General features: G+C 41.6%; 2 protein-coding genes across 6 annotated transcripts in view; one reads left to right on the forward strand and one right to left on the reverse strand.

The window, feature by feature from the left end:
• Positions 1-9,585, forward strand: part of LOC309712958 (epidermal growth factor receptor kinase substrate 8-like protein 1) — a 13,217-nt gene extending 3,632 nt beyond the window's left edge. For 2 of the 3 annotated variants that reach the window (XM_082544197.1, XM_082544196.1), the window contains 18 exons: positions 86-179; positions 257-415; positions 527-676; positions 790-872; positions 2,086-2,198; positions 2,444-2,490; positions 2,574-2,703; positions 2,794-2,882; positions 2,963-3,037; positions 4,342-4,490; positions 5,272-5,416; positions 5,797-5,828; positions 5,934-6,036; positions 6,183-6,308; positions 6,425-6,578; positions 6,884-7,049; positions 7,194-7,326; positions 8,025-9,585. In XM_082544197.1, coding sequence (XP_082400323.1) covers positions 150-179; positions 257-415; positions 527-676; positions 790-872; positions 2,086-2,198; positions 2,444-2,490; positions 2,574-2,703; positions 2,794-2,882; positions 2,963-3,037; positions 4,342-4,490; positions 5,272-5,416; positions 5,797-5,828; positions 5,934-6,036; positions 6,183-6,308; positions 6,425-6,578; positions 6,884-7,049; positions 7,194-7,326; positions 8,025-8,111 — 1,971 coding nt within the window. In that variant the 5' untranslated portion in view covers positions 86-149 and the 3' untranslated portion in view covers positions 8,112-9,585. Of the gene's footprint in view, positions 1-85; positions 180-256; positions 416-526; positions 677-789; positions 873-958; positions 1,328-2,085; positions 2,199-2,443; positions 2,491-2,573; positions 2,704-2,793; positions 2,883-2,962; positions 3,038-4,341; positions 4,491-5,271; positions 5,417-5,796; positions 5,829-5,933; positions 6,037-6,182; positions 6,309-6,424; positions 6,579-6,883; positions 7,050-7,193; positions 7,327-8,024 lie in introns of those variants that run through there. The other variant, XM_082544198.1, reaches the window with a different exon arrangement.
• luc7l (LUC7-like) lies at positions 8,977-15,741 on the reverse strand. 3 transcript variants are annotated; one of them, XM_082544205.1, is made up of 11 exons: positions 15,504-15,741; positions 13,939-14,009; positions 12,745-13,622; positions 12,432-12,530; positions 11,682-11,792; positions 11,408-11,551; positions 11,123-11,299; positions 10,898-10,986; positions 10,788-10,817; positions 10,515-10,676; positions 8,977-10,241 (listed from the first exon to the last, which is right to left on the reverse strand). In XM_082544205.1, exons 4-11 carry the CDS (start codon positions 12,525-12,527, stop codon positions 10,100-10,102), a joined length of 951 nt encoding a protein of 316 aa, XP_082400331.1. In that variant the 5' UTR covers positions 12,528-12,530; positions 12,745-13,622; positions 13,939-14,009; positions 15,504-15,741; the 3' UTR covers positions 8,977-10,099. The 3 variants fall into 3 exon arrangements, with proteins under 3 accessions (XP_082400331.1, XP_082400329.1, XP_082400330.1); XM_082544203.1 differs by lacking the exon at positions 13,939-14,009 and having other exon boundaries at positions 12,745-12,839; XM_082544204.1 differs by having other exon boundaries at positions 12,745-14,009.
• Positions 15,742-15,809: the final 68 nt, after the last annotated feature.

Raw genomic sequence — 15,809 nt, forward strand, 5'->3', positions numbered from 1 at the left:
TTCCTCTCTCCATCTACAAATGTCACTCGTAACTCTGTCCAGAATGTGTTTCTGAGTGGTCCTGGTATTCTGCTTCCTTTTCTAGGTCTGTGATTTTTTAGGAAAGCTGCTTTATCTTACACATCTCCAGCTGACAGAGTGGAAAAAACATGACAAACATCACTCGACATATCGTCACAGTGAGTGCCTTCCCTTGAGTGATGTTTTTTATCATGCATTTTTCCTCATGTGCTCATTCTTCCTCATTACTTTGCAGCACCTTCTGACGTTCTCGCTGCAGAATGGGGAAGTGCGGAACGTTGAGGAAGCTCAGAACCGTCTTTCCTCCCTGGCTCAAAATAAAAAGCTATGGAGTCAACAGATGTACCTGGATGTGGGAGCAGGGGGCATTTATCTCAGAGACGTACAGAGTCAGGTGAGGGCAGGCGCATCTCAGTGGATGATGAAGAGATTTAAATGTCCTCAGCTGTGAAATACCACACATATTTGCATCCACAATGACCATCAGTTCTATCTGCCCTTGCAGGACGAGCTGGAGAGCTACGCCTTCAGATCCATCTTCCGCTGTGAAGCTGTTAACACAGAAAAACACTTCCCATCCCTCCTTATGTTAGTCTGCCAAGGTGAAGATCATAAGAAGCCAGACATTCACTTCTTTAACTGTGAAACGGTGAAGGTGAGTGCTGACGGCGCGAGGAGTTTCCCCAAGTGTTGTCCTGGATGAGTCATAGGGTCTATTTGCATCAGGTTTTACCAGTGATGCCACTTACATTTTGTCATTTTAAACAGGCAGAGCAAATCTGCGACGAAGTCACGTTGGCAGTTTCGAATTCCACCGCCAGCAAGCGTAAGCTGCTCCCTGATGACCACAGGTACAGTGACTGTCATAATCACGCACCCACGAAAGTGCATTTCTCGGCACGGTTTTAATGGGAGAGCACGCTTCTGTGTTCACAATCACATGGGCGGAGTTTAATTGGCAGCCACAAAAAAGGAAACTCAGACCCACATCCCATTTAAAGCAGTTTGATTTTCGCCGTCGTTGTCATTATGTCACATTTTTCCACTGAGTCAAAGCAGCTTTGTGTTGCCATCCACCTGTGTGGAGGCAGAGAGAGGGAGGACAAACAGTATAAACAGCTGAGCGAGAGCAAGCAAAAGACTCGTTCTACCGGTTTCTACATAACTTAAGAAGGTGTGACAGAGATAGCAAGGCCATTGTGACGGCGAGTAGAGAAGGCAAAGGGAACAGAGGCGAAGGCTCTGGGCATAATCTGGCTTTGAGAACATTTCTCTTTAAAGGACACGTGAAGGGCAGAGACATGTGGTAAGAGACACAGCAGGAGCCTTTTGTATTTACATCAGAATTTAATTAAAATTTCTAAAAAAGTGAAGTCATCACTGTTAGGTTACTTGTATTTTTTTGGGGATAAAAAAGTCAAAGCGGACTCACTGTTTTTATTGCTTGCTAATGTAAAGTGTTTGTGTTTAGCGTGGAAACGAGTATGCAAAATTAGGATGTTCACTCTTTCTTCATGGTTGGATAAGGGCTGGAGGATTAACTCTTTAGCCCTTGTAAGCCTACTGGGAGTAACCTTTAAAGCTCCTTTTTGAACTAAGCATATTTCAGACCTGCTTATTGGACAAAAATGACTGGGTTTGCATTAGAAGTTAGTGAGAGTGGTCCCTGTTTACGCAGCTACCCTTGGAAAAACCTGGAAACTGTTCTACTGGTCATAAAACCACATCTTTATTGATATATACTGAGGTGTCAAAACCCATCGTTAAGAGTGCTGGGGAGGTCATCAGATGTCTTCTTTATAAGGGAAAGGGCTAAATCTTAGAGGCGCCGCATTGTGCACTGCGCTCATAGAGCTGTTTGGGGCTCTTACCAAGAGGATGCTGCTGTTACGGCATTGAATGTGAGCTTGTTAATATGACTTCTTGAGCCCTTGCTGAAGGGCGTCTCATTTGCTGGCGCTGAGTGTACACCTGCACCATCATCAACAAAAACACTGTTATCACCTTTTAACCCGTAGTGCCGTGTTGTGGGAGAAGCACTGAATCTCTCCTCTCGCCCCGCAGGCTTTCTCAGAGTGGAGGAGATATGTTCGACCCCTATAACATACCAAGTCCTCCCGTGCTGCATGCTCCTAATCCCCCACCTGTCAACCCTCCACCTTACCCTGGACCCAGAGGTAAGAAAAAACATAGAAGACTTCTTTTTCCACATGCATGCCTGTTCAGTAGTGCTTCAGAATTATTCCGAAGGGTTGGGAAAGTGAGCAGGAGGAAAGGAGAGAAGCGTCAGGTATTCGAGGCAAAGGTCTCTCCAGAGCACAGAGATGGCTTTGTCAGCTTGTGTTTGTGAGAGGGCGGCTTTGGGAAGTGCAGAGATGAATGAACATGGATAAACTGAGTCCCTTGCTCTATTTCACGACAGCAAATGGCGGACCTGATATCTCTTTCCTGCGAGCAGAGAGAGAAGTGGTAAGCCAGCTCATCTCTTTTGAGTCTTTTGTCGCCACTTTTGGCTGCTTTTCACGTAACGAAGGCAATTCTTCTTTCCTCAGGGGATCCTTAATCACTGTTTCGACGAAATCGAGGCCTTCATGGGCAAGCTGCAGCAGACTGCTGAAGCTGCGACGGTGCTGAACCAAAGAAAGAAGAAGAAGAAGAAAAGTAAAAAGCAAAGCGCTGAAGGTAAGAGGGAGATGCATAGATTTCTCCAGTTTCTCTAGTTCGAAGCAACATATCCATCAACTGCTGTTATATTTTGTTCCCAAACAACAGACGAGCTACTCGCCACAAAGGCTCGCCCTCCACCAGATGGGGAATTCGTTGATATCTTCCAGAAATTCAAATATTGCTTCAGCCTCTTGGTATGTATGCCATCAAGTCCAGCCTCATTATTTGCTTACTCGTGGCAGCTGCATATTCATCGCCTCTGTTTATTTCTCAGGCTCGCCTGAAATCAACCATCACCAATCCTTCTTCAGAGGACCTCATTCACCATGTGTTCAAGCCTCTGGATATGGTGAGTCAGGGTTATAAACTCTACCTCAGCAACTGTTGTTGCTATTGCTGTAAATATGAGGTGTTGTCTTTCACTGCAGGGGAGCATGACCAACCTCTTCAAATAAATCCGTGTGACACGTAATGCCATGCGGGGGCAAAGTCAACTGGGGGTAAATGCCTAGATTCAAAAGACACATTCTCTGCTTGACGGCCCAATCAGGCAGCGTTTTTGTTCCTGACATCAGTGCAGAACTGTAAGCATGTGTCATGTCAAAATAATGGAAAGTCTTCAGAGTAGTTAAGTGTTGTTGTCAGAAGCTACAGCTTCTATTCAGTGTTTACACAGGGCAGTTCCCTGCACAGCGGGCTGATTGAAAATCACCAAAAAATGCAGCATTTGTTTGATCTACGCAGTTTCCTTGGCTGTATTTGTATGCGGGCAGGGGTTGCTGGTGCATACCTCTCAAACATTTGGTTTAGATTTGAGCTTGTCTCGACACTAGAAAGGCCACTTTGTTGTCCCTCGACGCCTGTTTTAAATTAGGACGTTGGTAAGTTCCATCTGGGAAAAAAAGGTGGGCCATTCGTGGCTGCTTTTTTAGAAATCAAGTGCCTTTAGATTATCATTTATTTACTTTGATTTCATGGAAATGTCCAATGCCCTTCATTAAAGTATCAACATCACTCATGATGATACACTGTGAGTTAGCAGAAATGAAAGAAATATTTCAAAGTATGTGCTTTAATTTTTCCACTCCAGTATGAATCAAATAGGGTGAAAAGGGTGTGTTTGATTCGTGTAAACTGACACACCTGAATGGGAACACGCAGCCTTGTCTCTCAAAGACGTGTGTGTGCTTCTTCTTGTGTGCTTTGGCTTTTGTGTGCAGATGTATCCATTAGTTTTTTGCATTTGTTGTTACATCTGTGGTTTGATGTTTGGCTATCGGGCAGAAGGATGGACGGTATTGTTGTTGCGGTTTGCTAGAACCATCAGCGATTGTTAAGACTTTGAATGCCAGATCCATTACAGCAGACGTAGGAACATCAGTTCAGTTTACTTTATATAATGCCAAACAATCCCAACAATAACTGCCTTAATGCGTTTCATATTGAAGGAAAAGAAATTATAATAATATAGATATAACCCCAACAATAACTTGGCCCCTTTGAAAAAGCACTTTGGCAACAGTAAGAAGGAAAAACTGCCTTTTAAGAACCAGGCTCAGGGAGGTGCAGCCATCTGCTGCGAACACTTGTGGGTGAGGGGAGGAAGAAAGGATAAAAGACACACTGATTTTTTCTCATCTGTATGTTGCACAGATGGTAAAAACAACAGGAGGACCAGCTTTTGGAGCCGCCATATCCAGTCCTGCCCTGACCAGCTCTGCTGTGTCCCTTCTACAAGATACCCTGACTGAGGAGGAGAGGCAGCTCTGGACGTCGCTGGGACCCAACTGGACACACCCTCGGTCGGTATCAATGCTTGTCTGTCTCTTACTAGCTGTGAAACTGGTGTTTTACTTTCCAGAAATCTAAAAAGGCAGCACATTAAAAACTTCCAGTCTTGGTGTTGTATCAAGCTCGACTCTGGCCAGAGGCTGTGGAAAGGGAGCATTTTGCCTCTGTTGATAGTTATGTGTCACCTTTTTACATTTTTGGGTTCACTGAAGATTTTATCTGCTGAAGAGCAACATCTTTGTTTCAACCAAGCAATATTTTTGTACTTCGTTTCTCTTGAAATCCTTTGTTTTACCTGCGTTTTGAAATAAGCAGATTTTTTGAGACAGGAGATTAAAAAGGACGTTTTTTTGCTCATATCCAGTTCCATATTTTTATTCTTGGACTGAAAGACTACAAAGCAATCCCTATCTGTCTTCTTCGGTCTTTTGTCACAGCACCTCAGTTTCAGCTCATGGGGTGAGGGTCCCCTTACTTTAAGACAAAACTTTCTTCTGATGTTTAACAGGACCCTCCATCAGGTTCCATTGTGACAGTATTTATATAATAAAAAGCATAACAAATCCACTTAAGGCATTTTGGGATTTATTGATTTCTCATGTTAAGAAAAGGGAACCGATGGATTAGCTGTCAAATGTACATAAGACCTATTATATTTAATATTGTAAGCAAGCTTTAAGAGGAAAATCCAATGTCATAACTTCCATCAATGAAAACTGCTTGAATAACTATCATAGTTTTGGTTGTTGAGCTCATTGAAGGCCAAGGCAGTGACTTGTTCTGCTCTCTCAGGTCTCAGCTGCGTGGGCCTGTAGCTCCATACACCCCAGTGTTCTTTGATGGCTGGAAGCCAGAAGCCTTGAAGCCTGACGGGCAGGTTTGGGAGGATCCGGTCGAGTCACAGCACAAACTCGAAGCCCTTCGAGAAAAACAAGAGGTGTGGAATACTTCTATAACGTGATTTAGAAGTCATTAATCGTAGATCAGTGGAAACAAGAACTATGAGTGTGTAAAAGGACAACACAGGGGTTTAAGATACTAACGCATGAATAAACCTTACGTACAGTAAACAGTGGAGATACACTTTCCGCTTTTTGACAGGTCAGCTCACATTTCTGTCCATCCCTGCTAAAAACTGTATAAGGTTCACAGTTAGTTCTTTGTTTTTTTAATAACACCTTAGTTTCTCAAACTTTAATGCAGTCAGCCTTACCCAGATATACACTGACATTATATTTCTCTACATATTTTGTGCATTTTGTGCTAACTTGTGTTGTCTTCACTTGTCTATTTTTTTTTTTTTTGCTCCCACAACAGCAACAACCACCTCAGCCACCAAACGATGACACGTAAGTCATCTACAAGACATAAATCAATGAACTGCTGTTTTTCTTGTTGTTGTTGTTTGTTTTGACCTTGACTAAATAAGAACAAACTTTGTCTCGTTTGGTCAGAAATTCACTCCCACCGGGGCCTGACAGACTCTACTGCTGCAGTTATGACTTCATTGCCAGGAACAGCAGTGAGCTTTCAGTGCAGCAGGGGGAGACACTGGAGGTAACACACAGTGAAGCAAGTCATTTTATGGCGCACTCAAGGAACCATCATAAAAGTCCTGTTATTCGTTGTTTGACAAAAGCTATTTGCAGTTGTTGATACACTTTACAGCCCTCTCCCTGACCGCAACCCTCTCTGTCTGACAGGTGATCGAGTCATCCAAGCGCTGGTGGAAGTGTCGCAATCGGTTTAACCAGGTCGGCTTCGTCCCCTTCAACATCCTGGAGCCCATGGCTCACATAGAGAGTCCTGTCCACAACAACCCCCCCAGTGTAAGACGGCAAAAAAGACACCCACACACATGCATGCACGTGTGAAACACACAAGCTCTCATCTGATCATTCCATCAGAGCAAACTCATTTTTTTCTTCACTCCACGTTCCTTCAGGTTCCAGCTGCGCCTCCACTTTCCAAGAATGTCACTCTTGCCCCACCCACCCCCCCTGCTCTTCCCAAAACCACCCCCACCCACTCCCCACAGCGCCCACGCAGCTTACCATCATACAACCAGCATGTGCAAGCTGTTGAGGACAATGACAAAGGTAACGGACTACAACTTTATGTGTCCTAGACTGTGGCTCTGTAGTGTAGCGGTTTGCACGTTTGCCTAACAGGTGAATATAAGATTTATTTAAAAAGTATATAACCAAAAAAAAGATACAAAAAAGCACAGTGATAGGCTTCTCATAAGTCACCTAATTATGGGTTCATTATTTTGGATTTAAACCACGTTCTCATGTTTTAAGATGCACTTTTGAGCTATGTCTTTCCTCCACTGAGTCCTGCATTTATATTATTATTTGAGCATGAAAGTGACCGTTACCTCTTTAAACTCCAAACTTTTCAGTCACGCTGGTAAATGATGAGCTGCTCCAGAGACTGACGAATGGAAAGTCCAATATGAACAAACCCCTCGTCATCCCTCGCTCTGCTGACACCTCCCTCCCCCTTGACTACCACTCTCCTCCAGAGGAGGTGGCTGAGTGGCTCAGAGGGAAGGGCTTCAGCAAACCGTAAGTGACCGCAGACCAGATAAACCACGTTTTGTGTATAAGCAGGGAATGCTGGCTCTACACGTGCGTTTTGCCATTACATGGATGAACGCAGCGGCTCCACCGGAGTATCCTCTGAAATCCATTATGTTTTGTGTCCCTCAGGACAGTGTCATGTTTGGGTGTGCTGACAGGCGCCCAGCTGTTCTCTCTCAACAAAGAAGAGCTGAAAGCTGTGATTCCAGAGGAGGGTGCCAGAGTGTACAGTCAGCTCGCTGTGCAAAAATCACTGCTAGAGGTAAGCGAAAAGAGAACAGCTATATCTTTTAAAGGGAAGCCATATCAAAGCCTTCAATATTGACATTTTTATTGGTTTTAGGAAAACTAAACATGATCATTTTTGGCAGGATGCAAAAACACAAGTATGAGTGTAATCAGTGATTTAAAATTACTTACTTTTAACATATTTTCATTCATCTTTTACCTTTCATGCTGGACTGAGGACATATGATACATTCGGATCAGCAGACAGTCTAATCCAAACAGAACAAAATTCTTATTTTCAAGTCCCACGTGCCATCCAGATTACCCTGGAAGAGTCTTATAATTCAGGAAAAGATTAAGAGACATTAAAAATGCATTTGTATGTGTGACAAATTTTACATTGGTATTTGGATTATTTTTGGTAAGAAAGGCCAGCATCATTTTTTAGGCTTTTATCGACGTTTATCTCTAGTTTTTGTGACGTCCAAACTTCGTCCCATATTTTGTGTGAAAGAAACATGCTGGAAACGTGCTGACAGGCCATTTAAAAACATCTTGAAATGTATTCTACGTATATGGATTTCACAAAAACCTTCAGCGTTGAGCAGAAGGCTCACAGTAATTTGAGATGGAATGACCTGAACTCAGTAGCTTGAGGTTCAAATTACTGTAAACAGCTGATGCTTTTCATCTCATTGCTACACAGTCTAAATTGATTTCTACTTTTTACAGGATGCCAGAAGGGCCACAGAGCTGGAGGCAGTCATGGAGAAACAGAAAATGAAGGTTGATCTGAAGCTGGAGAGCAGTACATTGTGAGGAACAGCATCCACATTGTGAAGAGCGTTACATGAAGGACTGTTTTCCCGTCCCCAGAGAGCGAACATGTGGCAGTGACTCGACTATCTAACATTAAATCACGGCATGAGGGTCACTACGGTATTATTACCTGATGTTAAAACCGAGCTTTCTGTCAGCAATATGAGACGTAGGAATTTAATATAACCAGGTGCCGTGCAAACTAAAGGGGACTGATTTTGCTTTTCCTTATTTTATGCCATATATGTACAGTTAGTGTTTTTTGTGGATGCTCATATTAAACATGGACACAGTTTCAAACAGCGATCGGAGCACGTACAAGTAAACCAGGAGTCAAAAGGTCAGATTTCAAAGGCCTCCACCAATTTTTATGGAATGTTTTTTCTACTCTTGGCTTTGTACAGTGGTGCAAATATGACACACCTCAGGTACACAGCTCGGGCTGTTTAAACCCTTTGGTTGCAAGGGCCAGCCAATCAGAAGAAGGCTGGCTTAAAGAGAGGGGAAATGGAACTAGAGTGGTTTGTTCCAGGATGAATTGAGGTGATGGACTTAGGCCCAGTATAAAAAAATAAGAATTAATCTGAGCTGTGAATCTTGCAGTGGTTCTCCAGTAGAATGCAATAAATCTAAAAATGGAAATCAGTGTAAGAGATCCCCTTTAAATATTTTACCACTGCAGTGCCCCGTTTGTAATGCATGTTCATTTTAGTGTAACAGCTGTCTTCTTCTCTGCCTAATTAACTTAAATGAAATGTATTTATCTTTGTAATACACATTTGTAAAAATTCAGCCATTATTATCACATCTTAACAATGACAGGACCTTGTCAACACAATTCAACACACAATTAAATTCCAAATGGTGCTTTTTTCTTTTTTTTTTATTGAGACTTTAAAGAAAGGTTTCCAGCAGAACAAACAGATATGACTTCACACATTAGGTAAAGCAGTGCATCCATTAAAATCTGTTTGCATTTAATCATAATGGAAAAGAAATCTGTTCAAGTTGGGCCAAAAAAAATGTTTAAATTTTTCACTTAAAGGTAAGTAGATCTGAACTTGATCATTTCTGAACCTACTGCTTCACATGCTGACACAAATTCTAAAGATATTGTTTATTTGCAGTATGTTAAAAAGAAATCAAGATAGAAAGAAATGATAAAGAGACTTGCCACCAATATAGATCAGAAGATTTCACTTATACTGAAGAAAGTCACCTGTAACCTGATCACTTATGATAATAAAAAAAAGACAAAAAAGGGAGGCAAGTCGGATACTAATGCTAACATCTTTAAAACCTTTGAATGTAAAACTTTAAGTGGGTTTTAGAGAACTAAGTACTGAGGACCATTATGTGGACAGACATTCGAGAACTGCACTGGGACAGCGAAACGAAATCTTCAAGGAGGGAGATGAGGAGGGGAAAAAAAAACCAAGAAACTACTTGACAAGACTAGGCTTTTTCAGACAATTAGTCAGCCTAGAATATATTTACAGACAGATTTTTTTTTTATCAAAAGACCATCAGATAATAATAAAAAGAACATGGACCAGTTACATTTTTATGCTCCAGTCCAGCAGATCAGTTTGCCTTTTCTAGTGGACACATTTCAGGGCAGTAACAAGACGAGGGATGGACTGGATACAGACAAGTCACCGAGTTACAGATGTGGGTATTAAGAGTACACTCCACTACTGACCAATAACCTGCCAAATCCCCAAAAATCTGATGTATCTGATGCTATAAAAAAAAAAAAACAAGAAAAAAAAAAAAAAGAAAGGAAAAAAACAACAACAACTAAACAAAAAAAACTCAATTCTATACTTGATAGTATGTGTGCACTCTGGCTGCACTAAAGCAAAGAAAGGAGGCAGGCGGGAAAACAGAGGGGTGGGGTGTCGAGGCAAAGTGTTTAACATTAGGATATTATAAATGGACAGACGGGAGGAGGCTGTGGTGTTGTGGTCATGGATGGAGTTTGGTCTTCAGAGGTCCCCCACGTCTCTGTCGTCTGCCCTGCGCGAGTCCGACCTGCCGTTCATACCATCCCTTCTGTCTCGCTCCCGTGACCGGTCTCTGGATGAGCGGTCACGGTCCCTGGACGAGCGCTCTCGATCTCTGGACGACCTGAGCGACAAAACGATATGAGATATTCAGGTTAGTAACACAAATACAACAGAGCAGTTGAAAAAAAAAAGAGAAGGATTGTATGTGTAAAATGCCAAAACACAAGCTTGAAGCTGAATAAAGGGCTCAAAAAAAGCCCATGTAATTGTTGTTTCCTTTTATTTTCACTGACTGTTCTTAGGCGACGCAATCAGTATCCCACGGATCTCCATGTGTTTGCTCAATTCTCTTTCACGGGAGTATAGATTAATAAGGGTTTTCGTCTGTGTTTACTTGTGTCTGGAGCTCTGCTCGTGGCTGTGACGGTGTCCTCGGCTGCGTGAGCGGGATCGGCTGCGATGCCGTCTCCTCCTCTCCCTGGAGCGTGAGCGGGAACGGCGCCTGTCTCGTGACGAAGAGCGTGAGCGTCTCCTTCTGCGGTCACGAGAACGGGACCTGGCAAAGACAGCAGACAGCATATTTCATTAGCTGACTTGAACAGAACAAATTGGACTCATAAAAGACTGGAATGAATGAACTGACAGACAGAAGAGGGAGCTTCCTTACCTTCTGTGCTCTCTGCTCCTTGATCTTGTCCTATAAAATAAAACCCCAGAGTTAAACAGTAAAACACGCACTGCTGTAAATGTCATCTGGATTTTAACATCAGCACTCACCTCCTCCTCATCCTTTCCTCCTTCTCCCTTTCTTCTCGTCTCTTTAAGCGCTCCTGATTCCTCTTCTCTTGCTTCTCGACCACAGTTTTCTGATAAAAATAAATAAATAAAATAAAGTCAAAACAAACATATCTAAAGCCTTTACATCATCCTCCCTTTCTAGCAAGTATTCAGCACCATGTCACTCATATTTTTATGAGTTGGCTGTAAACAAGTTATACACACCTTTAGCTGGTCCAGTTTTTCTCTGATCTGAATGAAGCCGAGGTGAAGCTTCCCGCCAAAATGGTCAGCCAAACGACGGTCGTTGTCATGGAGACCAAGGTAAGCAGAGCACACCTCACACACCCGAAGCTTCTGCTGCTGAAAGCTTGAGGCTGGCATGGAGTTTCTGTATTCTTCCTGAAATGGTTCAAGAGGGAATAAAAGAGGCAGCGAGGTGTCAGAAGTTCAGAAAATTAAGAGACGGAAAGCACCACAAGCTCGAAGTTCTAAGAGCTCACTCCTTACCTCTGCATCCTTCTTCTTCGTGCGGACCTTCTCCACCTCTTGCAGGACTTTCTGAGCCTCATCCACATTGCCCTCAGCTCCGAGCTGTTCAGCCTTGGCCAGGAGCTTTCCTATTTCCTCATTTAGCTCATGCACCTTCTCTGCCTACAAAACAGCCACACCAACACAAGAGACAACAGGTTATGTTGAGCGAAAAAACACACTGACAGGGTTCACTGGATGTTGCATAAGGAAAGCCAGACTTTATCAAGCATAAAAATGTTGCATCATTCACCTTTGCTGCCACCTCTGCACTGATCTCTTCTTGGGTCTCAGCCAGGCGCTTCTTGGCCAGTTCTGTCCTCCGATCACAGTCCACAATAAAAGACTCTAGGTGATCCACTGCCTGTAGGAGCAACACCTTTTATTAACACACTCAGCAGTCACTACTTGGCAAGTACAAATGTTTTGATTTGCACTTGCATCATTTCAAAAACGCTTTTGGCATGAATGGTGCTGACTTGCAAGACAGATAGACATTTTATTCATTCACAAGGGAAATTATTGTGTTACAGCAGTACGATAAAGAATACAAATAGTACTCTTTAACTATGTTTATTGTAAAGCAAAAGTGCCACAAGCGCACACCTAGGGCCTTAAACCGTGAGAAAAAGCAATTTTTTAAAATATGCACAACATTGATAAAAAACAAAGAAAACATAAAAATGAGTTAAAGAAAAGTGAAAAGTCTAAGATTGTGCAACTTGCATTAATAAATAATATGCACACAATAAATCAGGGAAACAGCTGCAAGAAGGTATAAAAATAAAAAAAAAAGACTTCCTGAAGCATTCTTTTTGAAAGCGGGGTTAAATCATTTTAAGGGAGAAGGAGTTCTGCTGCCTCGTTAGTGTGGAGTGGAGCGTGTGAAATGGGCCATGATGGAGAGCAGTTTGTTCAGTCACGTCCTGTCCCTCACTCACTCCAGATTATTATTAATTAATAATATTATTAATATATTATTAGTAAAAGGAACCTCACTTACATCAAGCTCAAAGAAAAGATCTCTCTCCTTGGAGGCAATTTCATAATCAGCCCGAAGTGCCAGGTCATGGATCTTAGTGCACTCCCCCAGGTCCATGCGCTATCACCAAAAAAAACCAGACAGACATGAGTTATGCTGCATAAACTCAAACATAAACAAATGATAATGTAAAAAAATAAAAAAAGACTGCAAAAGTTAAAGACACTTATAGCACTTTTTTTTTCCTTTCTGAAATTTCTTTCCAACCTCTTAGAAATGAACTGAGTTTTTAAAGCTTTCAGGATGGGTCAGAACTGAAGTTTGTCTCACTTACAGTTCCAGAGAGGATGTCATGTGGGCAGCAGTTGAGAAGGTGACTTTTGCAGACTCGTTCGTCAGTGAACTTGACCCTCTGCCGCGTCTCATCCCCTGAAACAGCCCAAAAGAAGAACCAGTGAGACAGCCCTCACATACTCGATAACAGTGGCGAGGTATCCAGTGCTTCAATACATATTAATGTAATTGTACTACATACCACAGTTCCATTTAAATACTTTGTACCTATCCAAATGAGTAAAAGCTATTTGTATATTGCTGCTTGTCAGGGTTTTCATTGTACTTTATTAATGTAACATTACAGGTATCCATTAGTAGAGTAAATGTGCCTCTACTGGACTATACTAATGTATTAATGCAGTAATAAAGGTTGCTTTGTATGTGTGTGTTACTTTGTTCTTATTCTTAGTGCTTACCTTACCCAAGCCTCAAATGGGTTATTATCAGAGCCTCAACTCAGTTAACTTTTTATAAGGCTCAACGCCCACTCTATAATGAGGGTCAAAGGATTGGGCTGGGAGCGGTGTAACATAACATTATAATAATACAATTTAGGTTTCAGTTAAGTCGTGTCAAGTACAGCTGCTACCTTAATGCTGTATCATTTTCATTAGAAAATGGAAGATGGCCACTACGACTATAAATAGATTTACATTTTTAAAATCAAATGTTCCAGCCAAGCCTTTATTTATAACTGTGAACATTCAAAGGAAATTCAAAACAAGGATGCAAAAGAAATCCAAGGAAAAAAATTTAGGTTATACACACTGCGACTTGCACCACATACTGTACCCTTCTGCATCTTCAAGACCTCAGCTGCAGAATTTTAAACCCGCTGTAGAAAAGTATAAATGGGAACAGTTTTCTCGCGCACACCTGTAGTAAGAAGTTGGGAGTCATACACAAGTCAGATTGTAAATGCTGTGTGCAAAGTTTTTTTTGTGTGTGTGTGTGTGGACTGACTGCTAAAATTGCCTTCTGAAAACAGACGTGTAATGGAAAACTGCTCGTTTGGACTCAGCGCGACCAGACGTCTTAGCTCAAGCTGTGTGATACTACTTCAAATAGTAATACTAGTGCCACTTTTTTTTTTTAAGAAAAAAAAAAAGAAAAAGGCTACAATAACTTCCGGAAGGCAAACAAATTGTTTGGATATTCACCATAACAGCTTTAAAAATTATGTGTGACTCACGGCTCGATGAACATGAGGCTTTTCTGCAACTCCTTTGCAGATTGATGTAGGCTGGCAAAGATACACTGAACCTTAATGAATAAAATAAAGGGGCCACAATTGTTCAGTCTGTATGCAACAAAAGTATGGGAAGAATTTGATATCATATCTCATCACACATACACCCACAAGCTCACCACACAAATTCACTCTTACTCTAAAGCTCAACTTGTTAAAAAAATGAAAAAAAAAAAAAGGCTCAGAGCTTCAAATTTTACACAACCAGCTGTCAGGATAAAATATTTATAAAACGGCAGGGCTGCAAGAAACTGCAGTCAGACCTGACAGCTGATATATTTACACACACATACATACATTTAAATTATGCTTCTTCAAGCGTGTATTATACATGTTTTTCTAACATTGCACAGCACCGATGTTACAGGTTATGCTGCATCTATTTATTCTATTCTAATCTGCTGCTGTAATAATGTATTACACTTCCAATTAAACCCAACTATGGGACTAAATCGGGTTATATTATTTGCCAATTAATGTTTGTATCCAAACGGCTGGAAGCTACTAAAAAAGAAAACACTTCATTTAGGACGTCTGTCCACTCATAACTGCGATAATCAAAATTAACGAGCGCAGTATTGCACTCCGTTTCTTTTTAAATAAAATCTAATCTCGAGTTAATCTCGAAAGTGTTTTATTATCGAGTATATGTGCTAAATTATTTTGTTCCTTTAGAAAAGTGTTTCATTTTGTTTTTAGAACTCCTGCAAGACCGACTGCAAAGTACGGTCCGTTTATCGTTTAACCCTTGTTTGGTGTGAGATTACGCTTTATTTAATCAATACAGCCATGACGACTAATGCAAAGATACTTGATCTCAAATCCAAGCAGTACTGACATACATGGAAAACACCTGTAAGAGCACAGTAATGAAGAAACGTGATACTGGTTTTAGTGACAGAATGTAATGAAGAAAAATCTATCAGAAAATATGGGTGGAAAAACATTTTTATCCGAAAATATGTTATCCAAGATATACATGGGGCAAGCTTCCATTGTTACGTTATTGTAAGCAAAGAAGGAAGGAAGAATATTTTTTCTCTTTCTAAACACTGAAAACCTTGAACACCGCACAAGGGTTAAAATTATGCCAATTAAACTATATAAATGGATACAGAAGATATCTGGTTTACCATTAACTAAACATTAATTAACGCCAGGAATATATTCTTGTACACTGTCCAATGCATCCTAGCTTGGCGCCTCACAGTCCACAACAAGTAGCTACGTTTAGCCAACGCACATTACAAGCTAGGAATTTAGTAAATCCTAGAAGTAATAAAAGGGAAACTACAACCTATTAAACTGCAATGAGCCACGTTGGATGCAAACATTAAATCCTCTCATTAATCCTTAACAGGCTGCCTGAATATAACGTTACTTTGTCCCACAGCCCTCTGCAGTACATCCATTCATGCAGCTCTGTCCATCACACGCCAACACAAGCCAGCCTCAGCAGTGGCTCCATCTTGGCTAGCTAGCTCGGCTAGCATGCTACAGCAACTCACCGTCCCTCGCTGTTCCCATCAGCTGGTCGAGCAAAGCTCTCATTTGAGCTTGGGCAGACATTACTGCGGTTCTTCCGTCGACGGGGTTAGATAAAAGTCAATCAACTTGAAAACGGTTCCTCTGTTTTATCGGCTTATTTGAGAATGTATTTATCCAAGCATCTCCTTTTGCTGCTTCTCCCTCTATTTCTTCAACTCGCCCGTTTCCGTCCAATATCCGGGAAATGACGAAACTATTCTGTAGCCTCGCTAAACCAGGAAGTCCCCAGATTCCGTCTAAATGTGCCAATCGAAACGGCCAAGTAC

This window comes from Aulonocara stuartgranti (assembly GCF_965226115.1).
Source record: "Aulonocara stuartgranti genome assembly, chromosome: 8".
Lineage (NCBI taxonomy): Eukaryota > Metazoa > Chordata > Actinopteri > Cichliformes > Cichlidae > Aulonocara > Aulonocara stuartgranti.

What these genes read in the sequence shown, in the direction of transcription:
- luc7l (XM_082544203.1), bottom strand. Translation starts at nt 15,564, where the DNA reads ATGTCTGCCCAAGCTCAAATGAGAGCTTTGCTCGACCAGCTGATGGGA. An exon ending in CGAAGAAGAAGGATGCAGAG is followed by an intron (nt 11,300 to 11,407) that starts GTAAGGAGTGAG and finishes GAACCATTTCAG; the next exon opens with GAAGAATACAGAAACTCCAT. An exon ending in GAGGAAAGGATGAGGAGGAG is followed by an intron (nt 10,818 to 10,897) that starts GTGAGTGCTGAT and finishes TTTATTTTATAG; the next exon opens with GACAAGATCAAGGAGCAGAG.